The 25,816-nt window shown below is 36.4% G+C and overlaps 2 protein-coding genes across 9 annotated transcripts in view; one reads left to right on the top strand and one right to left on the bottom strand.

The window, feature by feature from the left end:
* The window catches only part of LOC126755348 (putative ATP synthase subunit f, mitochondrial), a 565,888-nt gene that overhangs the window by 5,299 nt on the left and 534,773 nt on the right, over positions 1–25,816 (bottom strand). The gene's annotated exons all lie outside the window — the stretch shown is intronic.
* Positions 22,819–23,688, top strand: LOC126755342 (tigger transposable element-derived protein 2-like). The gene is made up of 2 exons (XM_050467836.1): positions 22,819–23,245; positions 23,298–23,688. Exons 1-2 carry the CDS (start codon positions 22,886–22,888, stop codon positions 23,595–23,597), a joined length of 660 nt encoding a protein of 219 aa, XP_050323793.1. The 5' UTR covers positions 22,819–22,885; the 3' UTR covers positions 23,598–23,688.

Here is a 25,816-nt window from a genome sequence, read left to right as displayed (position 1 = left end):
TGGACCTTTGTTGCTGCTGGTCGAAATTGAAAACACCAATGACATATGTACATATTTACACATCTACACAAATTTTCTAGGTAAGTTGGGCTCAGCATACGTGCATTCATATATGTATGTATGTATACGTAAATATGTATACATACATATATGTATGTATATTTACAAATGCATACACACCCACCGAACTAAAAGCACTTTTACTTTTTCTATGCGCTTCCATCTACATACTTATGAATGTATATACATATATGTATGCTTGTATTTATGTATGTCATTCTATTTACAAATTTCATATGGAAACCATCAGTCAACAGCATCTAGTGCGTCTGGCTGCATTCAGTTGAATCAGGTGGCGTTTATCTGTTGCGCTGTAGCTTTGTTGTGTGCTGCTGCCGCTGTGTGCGCGTAGGTTAGTGGGTATTTGTAACGATGTGCCTTTATGGAAACGCGTCATGCTCCTGATTGCACTGCAATATGCCACACATTCGGTATTAAAATACTTATTGCATGTAGCTATATATGTACATATGTATATGCGTACATAATGCAGGTATGAATGAAAGGTTATTTTTTGTTGTGGCATCATAGCGCAACATCAACACTACACTACATACTTATGTACTTACATATGTACATGACCAAGTGTAAATATATGTACATACATACATACATATATGCGTGTATACTAATATTTGGCTACATACATATGTATGTATGTGTGAATGCATGTGAACGGGACAGTAAGTGCGTACACAGCAGTCAATGCGCGTATGTGCTTTGCACTTTTTTGCCTCGAGTGTAGCTATTGCGTATTGTTCTAGGCTATTAATACTGCATGGCATTGGCTCGTATTTTAATAGCAAGTGCTGGCTAATATACATACATACTTAAGTAATTCTGCATAAGTGTGTGCATGAATATAAAAGCTCTCGGCCAAATTTGCCTTTTACGCATTTGATAAAAAATAGCGTTTATTAATAAAAACAACAAATATTTGTCACCTATGCAAAAGGCGTTGATTTGCTGAAGAGCAAGACCCAAATGACAGCATTGGAAAGGGTTTGTTGTTGTAGCAGAAGAAAAAATTTCTCAAACAATTATTTGAAGGATGGTTTACAGCCCGTAACATTATCGCCTGAGTAAACAGGCATCCAATCGGACAACACGAATCTAGCCCGTGTAGCCGCTCTTAATTCGCTGATCTATGTCAATGTCGTCGTATATCTCGAACAGCTCATCGTTCCATCGACTGCGGAATTTCTTGCCAATATGTAAAGGGCCATAAATCTTCCGCATAACGTTTATTTCGAAAACTCGTACTCGCTTACTCATCAGATGTCATAGTCTATGCCTCTGCACTCTATAGCAGGACGAGGATGATGAGTGACTTGTAGAATTTGGTCTTTGTTCGTCGAGAGAGAACTTTACTTCTCAATTGCCTACTCAGTCCGAAGTAGCACCTCTTGGTAAGAGTTATTCTGCGTTGGATTTTCAGGCTGACATTGTTGGTGTTGTCTATACTGGTTTCAAAATAGACGAAATTATCTACGACTTCAAAGTTAAGACTGTCAACAGTGACTTGAGAGCCAAGTCACGAGTGCGATGACTGGTTGTTTGATGACAGGACACATTTCGTCTTGCCCTCGTTCACCACACCCTTTTCCTTGCTTCCTTATCCAGTCTGGCGAAAGCAGAAGTGTTTATTTACGTGTCGTGTTTATAGTACGATCCCAAACTCAGCGCACAACCCTTAGGAGGCATGGTTCGCCTTCACACTTTAGCTCGCCTTCAAATGGCAGTGTTTTGACTACCAAGAGAATACTTGGTCTAACGCCGGAGGTCGTGAGCTTAATGTCTGACCTATCTTACTGTCGTACCACGGAAGATAATGAAGAAGTTATGAAACAACACTTAGCCAAGGATATATACTAAGATTTTCGTTTACATCTCTGTTGGATTCGTGGTGCTGGTCGGGAGAGTGATCGAGCTCTGGTCCTGTTAGTGCTCATCTTTAAAAATATCTTCCATATATGTACATATTTGAATCAAGGGGATCGCCAAAGCTTTATGTGCGCCTAAAAATATGTGGAAAAAAACTGCCGAAGGAAGGAAGAGTGCCAGAGAAGATGTTAGCCGCTGTAACGGCAGTAAAAAAAAATATTTTTGCGGAAACATTCTTGGAACCATTTGCATATTCACAGACTTCAATTAGCTAATGAGATTCCAGAGAACGAAGCTCAGTTTTAAGATGAGAGTCACTTCGTTCTCCTAAATAATCTTAAATTGAAGCATCAAATGCTCATATCTCGGAATTCAATTTCTCATTTAGCTCTCATTTGCTAGTCCACACAACATTTCTAATGAATTTCATGTAAATCATAAATCATGTTTAACGTGTTCAAAATTCGTGGTAAATATTCATACATACATATGTATTTGCATTAACTATGTATGTACATAAATAGTATTTACCTTTTGGCATACTTATTGAAGTCACGTGTTGCTTGCTTCAGTTAATCCTTACAAGTAACCCTTCTCAATTGGAAACCCGTGTTTATGCTGTTAAGATATTTCATTCAAAATACTCCTTAGGCGCAGAGCTTTCTTATCAGTGGCAAAGCTTTAGAGCGCACAATGCCGGCCGGCACGTTCAGCAACAGAAATATTCGTTGAGCGCCAACAGTGGTGCCACAGTGGTGCCACAGTGGCGCAAATGATGTTAATAGCGTGCTGTTGAATTTATATGCAAATGTATGTATGTATATGCGGCAAATATATACATACATATATAAAGACTAAGTAAATATATATAGACAAAAAATGTAAATGCTAATACTTCTTCACATACACTAACTTAAAAATAAATTCAAAGCGCGTTACAAGCTGTTTATGCCACTGGGAGCGCTTAAGTTGCTCATTTTTATTAAAAGAACGTTGTTGTGAGCGGAAAAATTTAGATCTAGGCAAAACTACTGCTGGATTTTTTTGAAAGTAATTTCAAGTTTAAATTTGGAATTTGTAATATTTTAAATTTCAGCCGTCTGGCAGCACTGTATACCACGCAAACGCAACACAAGCCATTTGTTTCCTTAGAAACTCACACACATCTACAGCATTGGAACTTTAGTTCTTCGCCGACTGCCGTCGAAATTGATAAAAACACCAGCGCACAGGCTGCGCCAAAACACATCGTGCTCGACCGTTAAGCGCAACAGTTGCGAGCCAATTGAAGTAGCGCCTAAAAACAACAACTATTTTTAAGTGTTAAAAAAATATTTGAAAGTTTTAAAGTTTAAATTCGAAATTTGTTTACAGTTGTGTAGTGTTGCTTTGAAATTAAAGCCAGTGGCTGCCAAATGTTTATTGTTGTTCATTGTTAAGTAGCCAGTGAGTGCTGTGCATTTAAAGTTATGGCCGTTACGCGCTAATTCAAAGTGCTTAATAAACGTGTTAATTAAAATAAAATAAATAAAAGTCTGCAAATAATTTAGTGAGACATCATTTTCGAAAGCTTCGCATAACTAGTAAGTTGAAACAAATATTTCCATATGTCTGTATATTGCCATGAGTGATTTCCTTCAAATAGCACATTTAAACCGTTGCTGCGTTGCTGCCGTTGTTGTTTACTGCTTGTGAATTGAATGCAAATATCATGTGTATGTATGTATGTGTGTTTATAAATGCGAATGAATTTGAAATCAATTGCGAGTGCTGTAACCCCAGCGAGTTGGACTTATAAAGTTGGAAAATTGATATGTACATACATATGTACGTTGCTTGGCGCTTGGCGCTGCTGCCATTCGATTGAGTTCTTTTGCAACGGCGATTGGTGTGCATTTGTTGTTGCGTGCCATATGAATTTTATAAATAAATTTAGTGTTGGTGCTAGTGGTGAAGGAAATAGCAAATCAAAAAAAAAAAACATAAATAAATAAAAATACAAATAATATGTAAATTGGAAATAAAATTAAAAAGTGCCACTTAAGCGAATGTTTGCATTATTTTTGTGAAAAAAATGTAGCAAATATAAAAATTTCAAATCGAAATAAATTCGTTGCTGTTCGAAAGCGACAACCAGTGCGCGACAACTCAATCCAAAAGCTATGTTTTTCAAATGACTTTGTGATTGAAAGCGTGTGTTTAGTATTTTCGGAAATTAAAATGAAATAAAAATTACAAATAATCCCGTTTATGTGAAATGTCAAAAAAATATTTGTGAAATTTTCTCGTGTTAAACAGTTATATATGAAATAAAACTGTTGGAAATATCACAAGGAAATGTAAAGAAATTTTGTGAGTGTCCTTGATGCCAGCGTAAGTTTGCTTTCCTTATTCGCCAAAAGAAATGCAGTCATTAAATGAACAAAAAAATGTAGTAAAATTTAAATTAACAATTTAAAATTAAAAATTTTTAGTTAAAAGTGTTCAAAACTAAAATGTTGTAATCTGTTTAGTAACTCACTTAATGTTACCTCGAGTAAACATTTTTTAATTACTTTTTTTATTAAAAAAATATTTTCAATAATTTAATATAAAAAATACCATAAAAATTAAATATTTTATTAAAACTGTTTTTATTCCAAAGATACATATTTTATGACAATTTTGTCGGCTATACGACGTCATTTTCGACAGACCCTCTGAGAAAAGTTACCTCCACATTGACCATAGAACTACTTAGAGGTTCATATGAAGTAACAAGAAAAATGATGTGTTCTCCCTAAGCCCATAAACTAAGTGTAGGGGAAGAAAATAAAACAAAATGTGAAAAATGTATTTTTGAACGACGTTTTTAGAAAAAATGAAAATTTTGGTGAACATTTGTTGGCATTTCTGAATGTTCATTTAGGTGTAATTGAAAAAAATCCTTCGTTCAAGACCTTGTAAATTATATCCCGAAGACTTGTGCATAATTTCATTAAGACAGGTTGAGTAGCTTGCAAGAAATCTTGACAACCGACTTTGAAAACACAGTTTCTAGAAAAATTCGTTTAAAGTTTTAAGAGTCTGCATAGCGGACCACGTTGTATTCACTTTCCAAGGTTGTATCTACTATACTATTACTCGAGTCAACTTGAAGACCATAAAACATATCGATTTTTTTGAAGCCTGAAAACCCATGTAACCCATTAAATGTTGTTTTTAATACCTATAATAGGTTCAAGTTTTCCGTACGAGTACAGTCAGTTTGTTTGACAGCATATATGTAACTGCTCTATATAAGATCTGAAAATGTTATGTTCCGAAATTAAAGCGTTATTTTAGCAGTCATCCATGACTACTTAAGGAGGGGACTTGGTCAAATGAAAAAAAAAATTGAAAAGGAGACTCAAATAAAAAGTTTTCCAAACAAGGAATTGTGTTTGAGCGCTTTCTTAAGGTATTAAAAATAATAATCCGCTCACTTGTATAATAATCTGTACTATATTTCTTGAACGTACCTCGTGAAATAAAAAAGTTTTCCAAACAAGGACATAATATGGACCATTCGGTTTGTATGACAGCTATGTATATGATATAGTTGTCCAATATCGGCGGTTCTGACAAATGAGCAGCTTTTTGGGGAGAAAACTACGTGTGGAAATTTTTAGATCAATATCTCAAAATTGTTGGACAAATCCTCTAATTATTTTAATTTTTAATTTTTTTTTTCAAAAACACTCTATATTGTTCGAATCTAGCATTAGAATAATTTCATATGGACCAGGTCGAAAAGTCGGCAATTGGTATGCCACTTTCAGCAGAAATTCTATGCCAGCCTTTGCAGCACCGCACTGTAGTATGAATCGCTGTTAGCATTCTCATCTTTTCGATAGAGACATAACTCAGCGCATGCTGTACGAAATTGGTCCATTCCTTCGTCTAAGCGCCAAATATGCGGATCACGGTCCATCCGGTTGACTCTGTATCGAACACATCGGTCAATATGGAAGATATGTATCTTATCATGGAATATCTGTTCACTATCACCTTTTTAAGAAAAAATACTCAATACTGGCTCCAAATACTCAATTTAATGTTACACATACATAGGTGCTTTTGGTTGTATGCCGCAATATTGGATGAGTATAAAAGATATATAAATAATTTTAATATTTCAAATCACTAGAAGAGAAATAAATGGAACAGCTGGTTGGTCGATTTGGAACATATTAAGGTTCTTCACGCTCCAGACACTTTTTTTTTTAATTTTTACCGATGTTTTGACATTTCTGGGAAATAGCGGAGCTGCTGCATTTTAATGATCCTGCTCAGCTCTGAAGTATGTAATATCGACTTTTGCAGAGCAGAATTATACTTTTCTTTAATTATCAGCAACTCGGAAAACGGGCTCCACGGAGCAGCAATTTCAGTTTGGGTAATAAGAAAAAATCATACGGAGCCAAATCTAGTGAATACGATGGTGGTATTCGGGTATTGGTGATTTTGGCTTTAAATTCGGTCACAATCGTGGCTTGACGTGAAAAAAATTCAGCTTTCATACTCAAAATATCCACCAAAATCATTCGAAAAAGATTTCAGTTGAAGAGGTCGAAGGTCGTCCAGAACGAGGCATGTCTTCAACGATCTCTCGACCGTTTTTGAAGGCTTTGTATCACTCATAGGCTTGTGTTTTAGATAAAACTGAATTACTGTAAGCATTTTCCAACGATTCCGCACAGGAAATTTGGTTAGAAATACAAAATTTGAGAGAAATTCTTTGTTCGATATTTTTATCCATTGTAAAAATCGCAACGCACCACTGTGGTGAACCGACTTAAGCAGCTGCTGTAAACAAGCGTCAGATCGCGCTCATATTTGACATAGTAATTAAGGAATTTTTTTAAATATCACTTACCTGGAGAATTTAAATAACAAATTCTTTTGACTTTTTTGTCACAATATAATTTCGCTGTATTCTCGAGCAAATTTGGAGAGGACAACGATTTGCCTTCACAATGGCCATTATCACTACGTAACTTTAATAAAAACAGTTATTTTTCACTTATGCACGCATGATTATAGTACAACTCTTTATTAAATTTGTTTTCAATTAAATCAGTTTTTCTTTGCTTCACGCTCAGCTGGTGTTCTACTCCAATCATGTTAATCAAGTTAATAAATTATGACGTGAATGCGAACAACAAATAGTATATGTACATATGTAAGTGTAAGCAAATGTACTCTAGTGTTTTTACACCGAAAAATGCTTCATAATTCAATTAGATTACGCGTTTAATTAATTTCTGATTTCGTCACTAGTGCGAATCCTGCGACGAAAGGTCGGCAGGCACAAGCCAAATGTACGCACAGCGTCTGCTGCAACAGTGCAAAAGCACCTAGAGTGATTCGTTAAGCGACCGCTGTCAGCAGATTCCATTGCATAAGCGATAAGAGATCGAAAATATTTAATAAACACATTTTGGTTTGAACAGTATATAATTTTATACATTATAATTGAAAGAGAAAAAAGCGAAAAAAGAGCAATTTGCCTTAACAACTGCGTCTCAACCTAGTAGATTTAGTTGAAGAATCAGTAATTATATTTTTGTAGACGTAAATACATATATGTACATATGTACTATATATGTTTACTTAGTGCGTTTGAAACGCGTATAATATTGATATTGATATTACTAAGCATTTCCCATTGGTGTTCTACAGATCAGGCATCACAGAATACATACTACAGTCGTTTTTATGTATATGAAATAATTAAATTAATATCTTTTTTTCTAAAACTTCCTGCTCTTATGCGCAATTTTCCAATTAAGAATTTCCTGAATAATATTAGGCGTTTGATACGATTTCCCCATAGGAAAGTAGCGAATCGAACATACAACTAGTATAAATAAAATATTTTACTATAATAAGATAGTGAAAGTTGCTGTCGCGCAGAAGAACCTTGTAGTAGGCACTTGATTTCGTACAGGATTCATTAAGTTTTCATAATCTATAAAGAACATCTTTGTATTTTAATTTTTTTTTATTTCAACGGGTCTGAAATCTGTAAAATAAAACTTAGTAGCCTTGAAAAAAGCGGTTATGTCACTTTGATAGGCGCTGTTAGCTTATATAATCGCTCGAGTTCATTTCCCTGGATGTCAACGGGCAGCATACTGGCTAATATTTCAGCAGCGTCGGTTGATATAGTCCGGAAAACACTTATTACTCGAATTGCAGAAAGCCTATTAACTGTAATTATTTGTTTAACATACTATACTTTATATATTCATTGTCTGTATCCATACTGATCTTCTTCTTCTTTACTAGCATAGAAACCGCTTACGTGGTTATAGCCGAGTTAACAACAACGCTCCAGTCGTTTCTTGTTTGGAGATTCCAAGCGAAGCCAGGTCCTTTTCTTGATTTTCTAGGCCTAAAGCCACACTGATAAGGTCCAATCAATTTGTTGACAGTTCTGCGCCGCCGTGTTTGAATAGCTCGGCCGGCAATCCATCGGCCCCCGCTACTTTGTTGTTCTTCAGGCGGGTAATTGCTATTCGAACTTCTTCATGGCCGGGTAATGGAACGGCTGCTCCATCGTCATCGATGTTCTCCTGGCGTTATATTTTCACTGCCGTTCAGCAGGCTGGAGAAGATTTCCCTCCATAATTTTAGTATCGTCCCACATACCGAGTTGTTGATCAGTACTTTCAGAGAGCAGGAGTGCAAGTCAAGTAAAAAATCGTTCGGCTTTCTGAGGTGATTGCAGCTTCTCGACGTCGACGTCGGCGTCGGCGTTTTTTTGCTGTACAGAGGCAGGTGCGAACCTTGGCTGGAACAAGATAATGGTCCGAGTCGATGTTAGGACCCCGGAGCGCATGCACATCTAAAACACTGGAGACGTGTCTTCCGTCTATCACAACGTGGTCGATCTGGTTGGTGGTTTTTCGATCCGGAGACAGCCAGGTCGCTTGATGAATTTTCTTAACCTGGAATCTAGTACTACAGATAACCATATTTCGGGCGCCGGCGAAGTCGATCAGCCGCAACCCATTTGGGAAAGTTTCATCGTGGAGGTTGAATTTACTGACCGTAGTGCTAAATATAACTTCTTTACCCACCCTGGCATTAAAGTCGCCAAGCACGATTTCGACATCGTGGCGAGGGCAGCTCTCATACGTGCGCTCCAAGCTCTCATAGAAGACATCTTTGGTCACTTCGTCTTTTCTTCCATCGGGGCGTGGGCGCAAATCAGCGATATGTTGAAGAACTTCGCTTTGATGCGGATTGTGGCTAGACTTTCATCCACTGGAGTGAATGACAGTACTCAGCGGCGGAGACTCTCTCCCACCACGAATATCACACCAAGCTTGCACTCCTTTATATGGCCTTTGTAGTAAAAGCCACAAGGACCTACTCGCCTCAGCCTTTGTCCCGTCCATCGCATTTCTTGGACGGCGGTGATGTCAGCCTTCACTTTAACGAGGACATCAACCAGCTGGGCAGCGGCACCTTCCCCTCAAATCGTAATCCTTAGCTCATTTGCCATGGTCGTCATCAATCATCAAAAGGGGGGTCTCTTATCCGAGACTGATTGTGCTTTGCATAGAGCTTTCTCATACCCAAATACTCGTAGTTTACATATACTTAGTATTTAGTTGATATTTCTAGAGCTCCTTCTACTATTTCAAACAATTTCACTTTATCCACACCTAAAATTATTGTATGGACTTTTTTGATGTTTTCGTCGGTAATAGCCTCTTTAGGGCGTCTACTGCGTTCATAGTTCTCGGTGCTCATTTCGCCTAGTTTCAAATCCCTTTTCAACGGTTGATTTTCTTAGTGCAGAGCCCAAATAATATTGATCAATCTAAATCATGGCTTCAACAGTATTTTTTTCTTACATACGAAATTCATTTTTAATAATATTTTTTTCACAATAACAAAAGTTGCTTTACTCTCCGACAGCTATCAAATTTATACACGCGACTTTTGATGGTTAGGGCTAATTGAAAATCATATGAATTTAATCCTAGTAGCGCCAGGCCAGGTACTTTTCAATTGATTGCAAGCAAAAAAGTATGATTTTTAAGCGAATAAATCGTAAGATTAACTTTCGTTATAAATAGTATTTTAAAAAACACAACAGATAAGTGACAACGACTATAGGACTGCTAAATTATACACGTTGTCTGTTACGACTCTCACAACAGACAGCAGAGTAGAGATTCAACTCTTAATATAAAATATATGTATGTACATATGTACAACGTTAATGTCCTACCGTATTGAATCGAATGTCTTTTGTGAATAAAAATAAATACGAATTCAAAAAAAAAAAATATTTGATTTTAAAGGAGTTTTATTGGCATACAACAATGCTTTCATTTTGAGCATACGTTCAACATGTCATGTCAGTAAAAAACAGACATGGAGTACTCTTTGTGATGGGCCTATTATTCGCAATTACCGTGGCATTTTGGCGTCTTGTTCGTTTTCTGTGTTATTTGACTACTTTTAACTCTTTACTCAACAGTAGCTCAATATACCATATAGCCTGAAAAATCAATGACTGATTTATTTTCAAATTTGATAGAGAATGAAACTACAAAAGCAAGTGACCACATGATTCATCTTTTTCCCGAAAGCACATATAAAATCATTCGGCGAAAGTATTTTAGAAGTCTTCTCATTTAATATTGTTTTAAATTTTCTGAAATAATAATTTGAAAAATTTGAGACACAAAATTACTTTATAGTAAGGTCAACATGTATTCTCTTATGAGGGTATGATGAAACTACATAATATAGAACCGATTACAGTTAACTTTATAAATTCATATAGATAGTGACTTCTTTAATGTTATCCATCTTCTAAGTTTTTTGTTTTCCAAAAATACTATACAAATAAACATTGTAATACAAATTTCGCCTTGATTCCGATGCTGAATATGTGATATCTAATGATATTGTATCTGTCATTGTTCGATCACTCTCAAACAAGCAAAAACCTTATAACTCTGTGTAATATTCCGCTAGAGTAAAAAAATCCAGTTTGAAGATCTGCAAAATTTCCGATACTTGCCTTTAACGTGCTCTTAGCCTTCCGATTTAATTTGTCGCATTTCCTGTCAAACATCTCGCGGATTCCTTTAACTTTAACAAAAAATAAATTTTCCGCGAAATTTTTTTGTCACTAAAATCAATATAAGCAAAAAGTATGTAGGTCTGGGCTACAGTCGAGCCACCGACAACTGAAAATTATTCTGAAAACATTGTATGTTTTCTTCTCTTGTATTTGTGGTGATTAATGTTTGCCACGGTTGGGAATCATATTGGATTTGAACGTGGACTTGTCAAAAAAACTATTCCAACCAATATTCTCTTGCCAATAAATTTCCATGTAAAGCAATGACGAAGTTATCCAGTTGTATTCGCAGAAAGAGAGTGCGTGGATCTCATTAAGTTGGTATAACTGCTCTCTTCAACGCCACCAAGTTTTGCATTTCCCACATTTTAGACCAGTTTTACCAGTGTGCATAGTTCATATAACAAATTGCTCTAAAAAATTAAAATATAAAATTCTTTTTAGATTGGTTTTAAAAACTTCATAATTTCCTATACCTCCCACTAGAACGTAAGATAAGATAAGATAAATAGGGCTGTACCGCGACCTTGTGCCTTCGCTTAAATCGCAAGGGCTCACCTAGTGTGGAATGCGACAAGTAGCCTGAGCCTCCATAGGGAGGTTACAGGCGCATTCCTTAGAGTTATTGCCAATAAATTTCTCTGTCTACTCCTTCTTCCTTTCGGAGCAGCTCCTTTATCGTATGAGATCCACAGGGATGAATGGTGAAAGACCTACCATGTTGGTGGATGTTGCGGAGCGGGCGTGCTTGTGGGTTTCTAAATGAATTCAATGAATGAATTCCACTAAAAAACTATTTATTTATTAATTTGAAAATTGTTGTACATGAGATGTGTGTGATATGAATAACTCGACTTGACTGACTAACTGAGCTCTATGCTATCTGTACGGTTATGTGTAACGAAAGTGAAATGTCATCTAACGGAACGCTAGAACTGTCAGCGCCTTATTAAATCAAAAGTCAAACCGATATTGGTGTGAATTTTAAAATTTAAATCAGAATGAAATTAAAATTGTAAATAAATTTAAATTAAATCTAACCGCCACAGTACTCCCCCACCAGTGGTTGAATGATAATTAAGTCACGGAAAAAATGAAAACTTAATAACCAATTGTCGGCGAAAGAAACGTGGACTTGAACGTAGGTGTTTTGTTCCAATCATACGCGCTAATTCGTTGAATAGTTTTGCTTCGAATTGCTTGCCTTGATTTGTGGTGATTTTAGCTGGCACACCGTAGAAAGTTATCCTACCGTTGATTAAAGCCTTGGCGACGGTAACGGCGTGAATGTCTTCAATTGGAATAGCGATTGGCCAACGAGTGTATCTATCGATGCAACAAAGACAATAGCGATAACCAACTGAAACTGGCAATGGTCCGACTAAATCGATGTGAATCCATTCGAAGCGTCTACTTGGTGTAGAAAAACTTTGAAGTGCTGCTCTGTTGTGTTGCGCAATTTTGGATTTTTGGCATGAAATACAAGTTTGTACCATTTCGGCAATGGCCTTCGTTATGTTTGGCCAAACAAAGTGCTCGCTGATCATTTTGATTGTTACTGGGATGAGCCATGTTGTGAACAGAGTTGAATACTTATGACGAAAATCCTTAGTGATGAATGGTCGTAGGTGTTTCGTTGAAACGTCACAAACAATGGTTGGTTTCGGGATATTAACTAATTTTAGTTGTAATGTTGACGTGTTGCTCTTCAAAAAAATCATTAAATTCTTGGTAGATTTTCAGACTCTCAGTCGACTCATCGAAATTGATTGCTTCACAGGGTCATACGCTCTCGATGCGGGAGAAAAAATCGGCTACGATGTTGTCCGTTCCGGGAATGTAACAGATATCGGTGGTTACTGACCGATGAAATCCAAATTATTCAAATGTCGTGGCGATGCCTTCTCGGGATTTTGTAAAAATGCGAATGTGATTGGTTGGACCTATCATATCATAATTGTGCAGCGCCTACCATCAATCATGTGATTAAAATATTTGACTGATTGGTAAATGGCTAATAACTCGCGATCATATGTGCTGTAGCGCTTCTGACGGTCGGTCATTCGTTTTGATTAAAATCCGACTGGCTCAAATTTCCGACCGATCCGACCGAAAAATTGCTAGCGTCAACCTGAAGTGCCAGTTTAGCGTTTGGCAATGGATGGGCTAACGTAACTGCGTCGATCAATGCTTGCTTACATTCTTCGAAAGCTCTTTCGGCGTCTTCGGTCAAAATAACTGGCAATTTATCATTTATCTTGTTGCCTTTGATTAGAACGCGTAGTCGACCTTGAGTTTTGGAATAAAATCGCGATAAACGTTAATCATTCCGAGGAACTTATGAAGTTTCTTGGCAATTTCAGGCTTGGGATAATTTGCGATTGCGTCCACTTTGTCGGTTGATGGTCGAATGCCGGTTTTACTGACTCGATGACACAAAAATAACACCTCTTCCTGCGCGAATTCGCATTTAGCGACGTTGATTTTCAAGCCGTGTTCGCGTAACCGTTCCAGCTGTGGCGTAAATGACACTGTTGCTGCCATTGTACTTGGAACTCAAAGTCCTTTTCTGCGCTGCGTGTCACTTATGATGGAAATAATGTATAATTTTCAACTTTTTTTTAAACTCTCCGCAGTTCACAACAATAAATATATTTCCCGCGACCTTGTTGACGATTGACACAAAGCAGAACAACATTGATTTAATTGACTGACCTTTAGTCATACACGCACCTTTTACGACACGCATACACACAAATGCAACTTTACGACTGAGCTTTGAGGTCATAATAAATAAAGTTTATGTATTTAAGTGTAAAGCAGATATTTATCGGTTTTACGCATTTATATGTCCACCATCATTTGGATGGGGTGCATTTGATTGACGTGTAGCTCAAATGCCATCAAAGTAAAAATAACAGTATTGTGTAATCTTTTGGCACAAAAAATAGTTTGACAGCGTGTTTTTTGCGTGAAATCAGTTTCGTTAACGTTAAAGGGCATCACCAAAAGGTACGGTGGACAGTGACCTACCTCAAGCCGATACGCGTTAGCCATTGCGATATACACTATGAACAAAAAGTAGTAAGACTGACAGGGATACCAAATTAGAAAAAATATATTGACTGGCTAAATGAGCCTTAGTCGCCTGCCCCACACCACACTTACACCCATCACTAACACGCACACTCACCACACTCCACATCAACACCACCCACACGCGAGAGCCCAGGATCCACACACTCCAACTCACACCACACTACTCAGCATGAAAAGGGTCAGGCTCTACACAGTTCAGTTCTGATTCGACCGCCTTGAATTCACATCGCTTCTCGCCACCGCTCCGCAGCGTATTAAATTTTATTGGAAATTGCAGTTAGCTATATTAAGTGAAGTTGTATTTTAAAACCAAAAAAGAAACCCCACAAATCAAATTGAATTAATTTAAAACAAATACAAGTCGGTGTCAGCTTAGATTGTTAAAGCCAAATCCCGAGGTTTTTTTATTTTAAAATACACAAGGCTAACAAGTGGTAAGTGAAGCGGGCAAGCAGTAAACCATTGACAAATGAGTCTTCTTATTCTAGTCACAAGCTCATATCAAAGATGCTCAAAGAGGTTTACATCTGGGCTTTGAGGTGTGGTAGTAAATCTACAAGCATTGCATCACAACCACATTCAAACTTTGTTAGGGTCATTGTAATGCTGAAACAAGAAGTCTACTTGTAAACCTATCCTAAGAGTATTTTGCTTCTTATTATTTCGTAGAATATCTGAAAATTCCGTCTGCTTGTCGTCCTCTATACTATACTACAGGGTCAAGAAACACTTGTCCAAAATGGGCATGGTCTCTTCTGCAAACTGACATTTTTACAATATGGAACGGAAAATTGCAGAACACCCGATAACACTGTGGAACATTTTTGGGATTATTGTCTGGGGGGTGAGAAATTCCAAGTCAGGGTGATGGTACTAGGTCAATATAGTAAAACCCTTAAAGGGTTTGGCGTTCGTATGTGTCAGTTTTTTTAAGACCATTTCAATTTTTTCCTTATCTTGCAAAAACGTAGTTTAATATAACTCGATATGTCTCAACACATAAAAAAGGGGAAATTTCAGTACAGATTTTGTTCAAACATACGAGATGTACTTCAACCAAAATGTTATAGTGAACGAAAATTGGGTACCAAATATAGTGTGTAAAAGTTGCTACAACCGTCTAATGGATTGGAAAAATAGAAGACGTGAAAGTATGCCATTCGGTATCCCAACGACTTGGACTAATCCTGGCCAAGGTCACACCCTTTGAGGGTTTTACTATACTGACCTAGTACCATCACCCTGACTTGGAATTTCTCACCCCCCAGATTAGCTGTTGTACTGTGTAATAGATTGCTCAGCAATTTGTAGAAGCAGGCTCAAGGCTCATGGACTCATCTACGTGGACAGGGATCACATCACCACCATTGCATTCTATCTTTTTGTGGAACATCGGTTTAGATTTGCCAACAACTTCTTCTAAGCTTCACGCTGATCATGATAACAAAAATGTTAAAGTTTATAAAAATAAAATTGAACTATTACTAGTTTTAACGAAAAATCAATACAATTCGCGGATTCAAATTAACTGTTCCTTCTGTTTTGTAGAAGAATGTATATATATTTTTAATGCTATCTCCGAGGAGTTGTTTTGGTCTACAATTGAAAATCAATACTAATAAAAAACATCAAGAGTTGCCACCGTTTTGGATGTTTTAATTCAATAGAATTAATAAAATCCACAAATTACTAAAATATGGGTACCAGACTGAGAGGTTCAAGAACATTTAAAGTTAAAATTATTTTACAGCGGTTCCACACTGTATAAATTTACATTCAAAAGAATAAATAAAATAGTTAAAAATGAGCAGTCATTCAGACGGATTTCTGTCTAAGATGTTGAGAAGATGACCATTTGCGTTGGAGTTAATAATGTAATGATATAAAGTAACACTACAATCGAGTATCACACGGAACAAAAAAGGTTTAAGAAATCTTACAACCGAACATATTTTTGAGAAAGTTGCAATGAAGCTGCTTCATTGTCCTTTTCATCTACACTCCTGTATAATGAAACGATCAGCCATAATGTCATGACATAATACCATAGATATAAATAATGAATATTAATAATGAAAAAGTCTTGCGGTGTTTTCGCTAGTTGGCGCTGAAAGCGAGTAGTTCTAGTTTTATTCGTCGCATCGGGTCATGCTATACCTTTTTGGAAAGCTCATTTCACGCGCTAACACGTATTTGATTGATTGTCGTTTCTTTTAAGTCGTTCGTGAGTTATAGCGTCGCAGACGTGGAGCAAAATAAAGAGAAAATACGGCATATTTTACAGTACTACTACGATAAAGGCAAAAATGCATCTCAAGCCGCCAATAAAATTTGTGCAGTTTATGGACCCGATACAGTTTCCATTTCCACCGCACAACGATGGTTTCAACGTTTTCGTTCTGGTGTAGAGGTGGTCGCCACGCTCCGAAAGGACTGTCGTCGAAAATTGCGATAAAATCGTTGAATTGGTCGAAAGAGACCGGCATAGTAACAGCCGTAGCATCGGTCAAGAGCTGGGCATGAATCATCAAAAATTCATTTCAATTTCAATAAAAAAAAAAAATTCAATACAAATACCGCAAGACTTTTTTGACAACCTATTATTAAATCTCAATACAATTTTTGGATTATTACTAGATCTAATTTACTGAATATCTTAATGTAGATAGATTGTAAATAAAGTAAATAAAAAAAAAACAAGAAAAAACGTTAACTTCGGCTGCACCGAAGCTAATATACCCTTCACAGATCACATTGGTGCCTTAGAAAATAATTTATACCAAATTTCGTAAATATATCTTGTCAAATGCAAAAGTTTTCCATACAAGAACTTGATTCCGATCGTTCAGTTTGTATGGTAGCTATATGCTATAGTTTACCGATCTGACCAATTTCTTCGGAGATTACATTGTTTCCTTAGGTAATAATCTATACCAAATTTGATGAAGATACATTGTCAAATGTGAAAGTTTTCCATACAAGAATTTGATTCCGATCGTTCAGTTTATATGGCAGCTATATGTTATAGTGGTCCGATATCGGCCGTTCCGACAAATGAGCAGCTTCTTGAAGAGAATGACGTTTGCAAAATTTCAAAACGATATCTTAAAAACTGAGGGACTAGTTCGTATATATACAGGCAGAGACAGACGGACATGGCTAAATCGACTCAGCTCAACATACTGATCATTTATATATATACTTTATAGGGTCTCCGACGCTTCCTTCTGGGTGTTACAAACTTCGTGACAAACTTAATATACCCTGTTCAGGGTATAAAAATGTTTGTACACTGTGCGGTGAACACATAGACAAGCGTCTCATAGAGTGTATAGAGTGGATCAAGAACAGATAATTCATTTGTGTGATGGTCACTGCTACATAATGAAGTATGTTTTAATTCCTTAAATGAATAACTGATGTGATCAACCACGAATTAGTTCATGGAATTGCTCAATAAACAATTAAACATATATTCTTAAAGTTACTAGTACATATGTAGTAATACAGTGAGATTTGTGTTCAACATTTATTAATCGATAGTTTGAGTGAAATCAATGCAAATTTATGAAGATATAGGAGTAAACTGAGGTCAATTTCTAACTAATACATATAATTTAGGGTACTGTAATTGGGACTTTTGAAACTACTTACGCCTTAGGTCGGCACTAACCAAAGCTGCTTTTCTTATGAGTTATTTTAATTATATCCAGCCGACTATTTTTCTAGGTATTGGATCATAATTTTTTTAAGAACAGGCAACAAAGTAATAAATACAGTTTTTCAAGTAAATCTCTGAAATCGATATACGAGCTTTAATTATTTGAAATTGGGCTTAATATAAAAATTACTGTAATTTATTGTGTTTGAATGACTAAGTACAGTAAAAATGTCGGCGTAATGTTAAGCTTTGTTTACAAATTTTACAAGGGATCATTGGCCATAACATGGAGTAATTAAAGATCTCATATGTTTTCTTTCTTGTTTTTTTTTTTTGTCATGAAGTATCACACCTCAAGGTGTTTCCATGACTTTGATTCCTGCAAATTGTTTGAATAAAAATTTAAAATATGGTTTTTTCTTATTATATTGATCTAATATCGGACAAAAAATTCCTAATTTTCAATCAAACCATCTCAGGCTTTGTAAATACACAGTACAACAGCTAATCTGGGGGGTGAGAAATTCCAAGTCAGGGTGATGGTACTAGGTCAGTATAGTAAAACCCTCGAAGGGTTTGGCGTTCGTATGTGTCAGTTTTTTTTAAGACCTTTTCAATTTTTTCCTTATCTTGATGTTTTTTCGCTTAGTTGTAACAATGATTTCTACTATTTCTTTAATTTCTCGATGTTGTTGATATTATTAGCAGAGATAGATGAACGACTCGCATGAAGTAATTTCTCAATGACTTCACGACCTTCACTGATTGCCTTCGCCACTCAAATATTTATGTTCGTCAAACAGCTAAAATCAAACTTTACACAAATCTAAAAAAAACAGTTGCACCAATCTAGAGAAAAATCATCTTCTTTTCGGTTTGCGCCCTCAATTGAAATGAACCAGTCTAGGTCAAATTTGACCAGATGGTAAAATCCTCTTGCTGCTTAGAAATACCAGAAAATTATAAAAAAGAAACGTCAATATGCTTCCACATCTACCAACCTTAGTACTCATACATTGAAACCAAGGCATTTCCTTCAGTTATTTATTTTAAATTCAAATAGGAGAACTAAAGTTCTTAGATGAGACGAATTTTTCTAAAGTTTTTACCTTACAAATAAATATTTTTCGACTTATTTCTTTCCTAGTTCTTCTTTTGTATTATATACATATGTGGAGTTCAGGAAATTATAGCAATTATATTGATATATTACATATTTGTATGTAAAAATGTTATTATGTAACAAATTGGTATCATTTGCTAGCACACTATTCAACAATGTTGCAGATAAAAAAAAAGCAAATAAATTTGCTGCGCTGATGGAATCGTAATTGAAAGGATGCCTTGTGGCACAAAGAACATACAAACAAACCATATCAACAGGTGTGTCCTTGAAAGCGCTTCACTGCATACATAGTGGCTCTATTGACAATGCCTTAAGTCCAAACATAAATTACGCTTATCGATCAGATGACAGGGACAGTGAAGAGAGAACAGAGATTACGTTCGCAAAGAGCGAAAATGTAGTGTATTGCTGTAAAAACGCAATGTAAGCGCCTTTTACGTAAGTACATATTTGCATGTGTGTAGATGCGAGTATGTGTGTTTCCATAATTGTAATAATGACAATAATATGTAGTTATCTTGTTCGACCGAGCGTTTTGAGTTCTTAGCGGCGTCCAACTGGTTCGAGTTTCAGTCAGGTTGCGAACTCATGACCAGGAAACAGCGTCCATGTGTATAGCGCACTCGGGTAGTACGGGTTTTAAACTTTGCGCATTTTCTGTATTTGATATTGCGACTGTAATAGATTTATAATACCCGGGGATAAGGACATACGACTTAACATTGACATACCGACACTGAGTTAATAGTATAATGAAGTTCTTTTGAGTGTAAAGTTATTTACATAATGCCATATATGCGTATATACATGTATATATCAATGTATGTGTAGGGTGGTCCATAATTTTTTTGTGAAATGTCTTGTTATTTTGAAAGTGGCGGCTTTTTCTTCGCATTCGGCGAATTTTACGATGAGTGAAATTATTCAACAAAGCAGTTCCATTAAATTTTGCGTGCGCTTGAAAATTTCTGTTGTGTTCTGATTATTGGAAAATGCCTTCGGTGATAACTGTTTGTCGCTAGAAAGTGTTTTTGATTGGTAGAAATTATTCAAAGAGGGTCGAAAACGTGTTAACGACGAACCATGTCCAGGACGGCCATCAACATCAACTGATGATCAACACGTCCATAAAATAAAAGACTTGCTTAAAGACGGGCTTGAGAGTACGACGTTAACAGTCAGAGATCTTACTGACATCGTTGGAATATCGGAAGGATTAGTGAAAACCATTTTGAAAGATCATTTGGGCCTAAGAAAAGCACGATTGATTCCAAAATCAGTTAATTTTTCCGAAAAATTGTGTCGGGTTAACGTCTGTGAAATAAAGCTTTCCGACAACCTGGATGTCATCTAATGTATGTATTACTATCGATGAGTCTTATATCTACTTGTATGCTTACGACTCGGAAACAAACGATCAATTGGCCGAATATCGTGACAAAGATGAACCGAAGCCGAAAAACCCACGTCAAAGCAGGTCAAAAATCAATGTTATGTTGACAGTTTTCTTTGATTATCGAGGTGTGGTGCACTCCGAATACGTTTTGAGTCAATTGAAGACATTAAACGTGAATCGCTACGCGCATTGAAGGCTATTCCGGAAATTGAGGGTTGAAGAAACCGTTGGCACAAGTGAATTGGGGCTAAGGAGGATTACATTAAGGGACGAAGCTTTGAAGAATAAATTCAAGAATTCTAAAACTATGAACAAAGTGTGACTATTTTTTTGCTCACAGTATGCATGCATATAACATGGGATTTTTTAATATTTTGCACTAAAGAAGTAAAACTGGAACTTTGAAAAAATGATATTCTAGTACAAAAACATCCTAAGATCTTTCCTTTTAAATCTTCGTTTAAAAGTTGTATGCACTTAAAGTTCTACATCAGTCGTCTGTGCATTCATACAAGTGATGTATGTATTACATTCTGTGTTGCTCATACGACGTGTCACTATGTGAACACTTTGCAAAAAAAAAAACACTTCATTTCAGAGAGTCAAAAAGTTCCATATTCTAAAATAAATGTGGAAAGTGAAGTGATTTACGCACAGCAAAAACTGAAACTTCAGACGGCGCTGCAAAAAAACATCAATTAGGGAAATAACAAACACCCTAATATACAGACTCCAACGAATCACTCCTATCGCAGACGTTGCAAATACCCGATGCATACGCAACAATTTATAGACTTCAATAAAAAGTATACATTCATGCATACCATACATACATATGTAGGGGAATATGAAATGGCAAAAAACTGTGTGCAAATCTGCAAAGGACTTATCCTCAACTTATTACCGCAGCTTATCACAGTGATACACCTCTCACGCACAAGCAATGCCGTCAATGGACGCAAAGTGACTACAGTTATTAAATTGTAAATGTAAAAGCTCGTGGTTCTATGCAGAAAACTAAACAATTTACAGCATTGCTCATTACTGGCTTGCAAATCCCTCGTGCCTTGGCTACCGCTATTACTCCGACATTGGAATGCAGCTTCAACTATTGTTTGAATTCCAGAAACTGTTGACAGCATTGCTCGTTCAAAATAAACGAAATACAGTGCACTCGCGGTAACGTGAACACCGTCTAACGTGAACACGCTTTTTTTACACTGACTACTCTGTAACGTGAACAAACTTAAGCTTAGTACGCAGCTCTCAAGAAACGTAAAAACTTCATATAAAAAAACGCTTAAGAAACGGTCAAGATACTTTCCTGCGACAAACTTACTTGTGCTAGTACGCAGCTCTCAAGAAATCAGTAACGTGAACAAAATTTTTGTTCACTACACTTTTTATTAACATACGGACAACACTGAATACATTAAATTTTATTTTTTAAATTCGGGGAATCCCCTAATATTGAAAACTTTGCGCAAATTTTTACCATATGACAACGACTTACTTCAGTTGAAGGTTTTTTATTTCGCGGAGTGATCAATCAATCGGAATGAGTTCTAAAAAATCGAAGTGTTTGCAATTAAAAGAAAAAGCAGACATTTTAGACAGTCTGAAAAAAGGAACAAGTGTGACTAACTTAGCAAAAAAATATAATGTCGCTAAGTCAACAATATACAGTATTAAAAAGAAAGAAGAAGCCATTTTAAAATGCGTGAATAATACATACCAAGGACCGGGAAAAAGAAAAACTTTAAAATCGTCAGAGCTTCCAGCTATGGAAAAAAGTCTATACCTTTGGTTCATCCGGATGCGCGAAAGGAATTGTCCTGTAAGTGGATTAATGCTGAAAGTAAAGGCTAAGGAATTGCATTCTCTACTTAAAGAAAACGCGACCGGATTCAATGCTAGTGACGGATGGCTCCAGAGATTTAAGAAAAGATACGGAGTTAGATTGCTAAAAGTATCTGGAGAAAAACTCTAATCGCAGCCTCAATTGGTTGATCCATTTAAACTGAAACTAAAACAAAAAATTGAGGAAATGGAGTTATGTAATGACCAATTGTATAATGCTGACGAATCTGGTTTATTCTGGAAGCTTTTGCTAGATAAGACCTATGTATCATCGCATGAAAAAACTGCTCCAGGAACAAAGACGGAGAAGCAGCGTATAACATTTCTCTGTTACGCAGATGCATCGGTTGCACATAAACTTAAACTTTTAGTAATTGGTAAGGCAAAAAATCCACGCAGCTTTAAACACTTTAGTTTCCCTACGGATTATAAGAACTCGAAATCAGCCTGGATGACGTCTGCCATTTTTAAACATTGGTTTCATCAATCTTTTGTGCCACAGGTAAACAATTTTTTCGCTTAATTAATACATATTATAAATTCTTGCTTTTGGCCAGGTAAGATTGTTTCTAAAGCGTAAGAACTTACCAATAACGGCACTATTACTTACTGACAACGCTCCCAAGTGAAGCAGAATTAAAAACTGAAGATGGAAATATAATTGCCATGTTCATGCCGCCAAATGTCACCCCTCTTATCCAACCTATGGATCAAAATGCGATTAAAATAACGAAGTTATATTACAGAAACAGTTTGTTGGCTTCAATAGCAGCAAAAAACTTAGATTTGCTTGAATCAATGAAAAATGTAACGTTGAAAGATGCTGTTACCCTTTTATCTGTCGCGTGGGATCGGGTCAGCACAGAAACTCTTGCCAATTGTTGGAAAAACATTTTAAGTTTAATGGGAAACGAGGAGGACCCTGAATATAACATTCCATTAAGTATCCTGAAAGACAAATGGAGTGCAGAAATAAACTCTTTAATGCAACTGTCAGTTGATCTCCTTCAGGACTTGAGTCCTCAGGTAGAAGTTTTACGACACACTTTGATATCATTATTACTTTTTTCTATTTTAGGTTGAGTTTACATTGCCAATGGTTCGAGAGTTGAACGATGACCCTTGTGTTGATGATACCACCAAAATCCATGAAATTGAAGAAAGTGACGATGATGATTGTATTGCCGAAGACCCCATAAAGAAAATTGCCGCAAGTGAGGCAGTTGAAATCTTTAACAAGGCATTGCAATGGGCTGGAGATGCAATGGTTGATCAAAGCGACATGAGTGTACTTAGACGCTTAAGGGAGAAAGCAGTATTTCAGCTATTAGAAAGGAAAAAGCAGCAGAAAAAGATAACGGATTTTTTTAATGAATAAATCTAATGTGAAGTTTTATTCGCAATTTAATATGTATGTTCATACCCATGAACATACTAATGGCAATAATAAAATACTTTTACATTTAAATGTGTAAAAATCCTTAATTTAGCAATTTGAAGTTATTTTGCGTCTTCAAATTCGACAATCGCTAACGTGAACATTTTCTTTAACGTGAACTCCCTTGGTTTTAATTAGTTCACGTTACCGCGAGTGCACTGTAAATGCAAAAAACCCTACATTCCTAGAAATTACAAAGTACTTTTACGTTATGTACCCATAAACTACTAGCGTTTGTATTTAAGCACATTTCGGTTTTGCTTTTGAGGTTTTGCGTACTAAAAATAAATTATGCATAAATCATACGAGGTGTGTTCAAAAAGTATCGCGAACTTTGAATTTTCGCGGGTTACGTATATTCGAATTTCGAATTTTATGTGGCGTTATGTTGGTACTCATGTCTCTCACTTATGCCGACAAGCTCGGCCATTTTGAATGTTCATTTAATTGTTGACAGCTGCTTTGCTTGCACGTGTTTTGGATCGTCTTTTTTTTTACCTATTCAAAAAAATGGATCAAAGGACCTGTATCAAATTTTGTGTGAAAAAAAAATTTTCGGATGCATTCCGAATGTGGACTGTGACATACGGCGAAGCTATCTTGGACCGAAGCAACGTTTATCGGTGGTACAAAATGTTCTCAGAAGGCCGAGAAGATGTGAACGACGAAGAGCGTGCCGGACGCCCGAGCACTTCAACAACAGACGAAAAAATTAATGAAGTGGAGAAAATGGTATTGGCCAATCGTCTAACAACCGTTAGAGAAGTTGCTGAGGACCTAAACATATCGATTGGCAAGTTATGCGCAATTCGCGCGAAGCAATCCGCCAGAAACGCCCGGATTTGTGGAAGAACAAAAATTGGCTTTTGCACCACGATAACGCCCCTGCTCACACATCGTTGCTTGTGTTTGGCCAAAAACAACACACTAATGATGCCACAGCCACCGTATTCCCCAGATCTGGCCCCCTGTGACTTTTTCTTGTTCCCTAAACTGAAGAGGCCCATGAAAGGACGACGTTACGCTTCTCTTGACGGGATTAAGACGGCATCGAAGGAGGAGCTGAAGAAGATTAAAAAAAATGATTTTTTGAAGTGCTTCGAAGATTGGAAAAACCGTTGGCACAAGTGTATAATATCTCATGGGGATTACTTTAAAGGGGACAAAATAGATATTCATGAATAAATAAATAAGTTTTGAAAAAACACAAAATTCGCGATACTTTTTGAACACACCTTGTACATATCCACAGCAGTTGAGAGCTAAATGCAAAAACAATTGACTTGAGTTTAAAGTGTGATTCATTGAAATACTAAAAATAAATACATATTTGACATTCCGCGAAATTAATTAGCAGCTTTGATCATAGTTTTTGAAGGCCAAAACCACAATTGAGCTCCCAAAATTCATATGAATGGATTAAATTGAAAATCCACTTTCCCCGGATTTGTAATTTGAGATTGAGCAATGTATGTACGTACATATCGTCACCTGAAATGCAAAGCAACGTATGATCAAAAAATGCAAAACTGAGTATTTTATTGATTAATATTTCTTACGCGGTTATCGCCGAGTTCAAAATAGCGCGACAGTCGTTCTTCCTTTTTACTGTTTGGCACCTATTGGAGATTCCTAGTGTAGGCAGGTCCTTCTCCACCTGATATTTACAACGGAGTGGAGGTCTTCCTTTGCTTTTCCCGGTGGGTACTACTTCGAATACTCTCAGAGATGGAGTGTTTTCAACCATTCGGACGACATGACGTAGCCGCTGTCTTTTAATTCGCTGAACTATGTATGTATGTCAATGTCGTCGTATACTCATACAGCTCATCGTTCCATCGAATGCGATATTCGCCGTTGCCAATGAGCAAAGGGCCATAAATCTTCCGCAGAACCTTTCTCTCGAAAACTGATTGACGAACTATCTATTTAAGGTATATATCATTTACTTAATAAGATTAGCGCAATTACACCAGAAATTAGCGTAATTTGGTCACAACTCTCATTACAATCATGGCAACCCATATATTCAAATCATAAAAGAAGTAAACGACTTCTGTACTCGCGTAAAAATTATAAATACTAGGTGGACCCGTGCGCGCTTTGCGCAACAAAAAAAAAAAAACAAAAATGGTTTGAAACCTTTTATTAGTCCAGGT

Source organism: Bactrocera neohumeralis, chromosome 4 (assembly GCF_024586455.1).
Source record: "Bactrocera neohumeralis isolate Rockhampton chromosome 4, APGP_CSIRO_Bneo_wtdbg2-racon-allhic-juicebox.fasta_v2, whole genome shotgun sequence".
NCBI classification, from domain to species: Eukaryota; Metazoa; Arthropoda; class Insecta; order Diptera; family Tephritidae; genus Bactrocera; species Bactrocera neohumeralis.
Note: the sequence above shows the minus strand (reverse complement) of the source record. Positions and strands in the feature narration are given on the sequence as shown.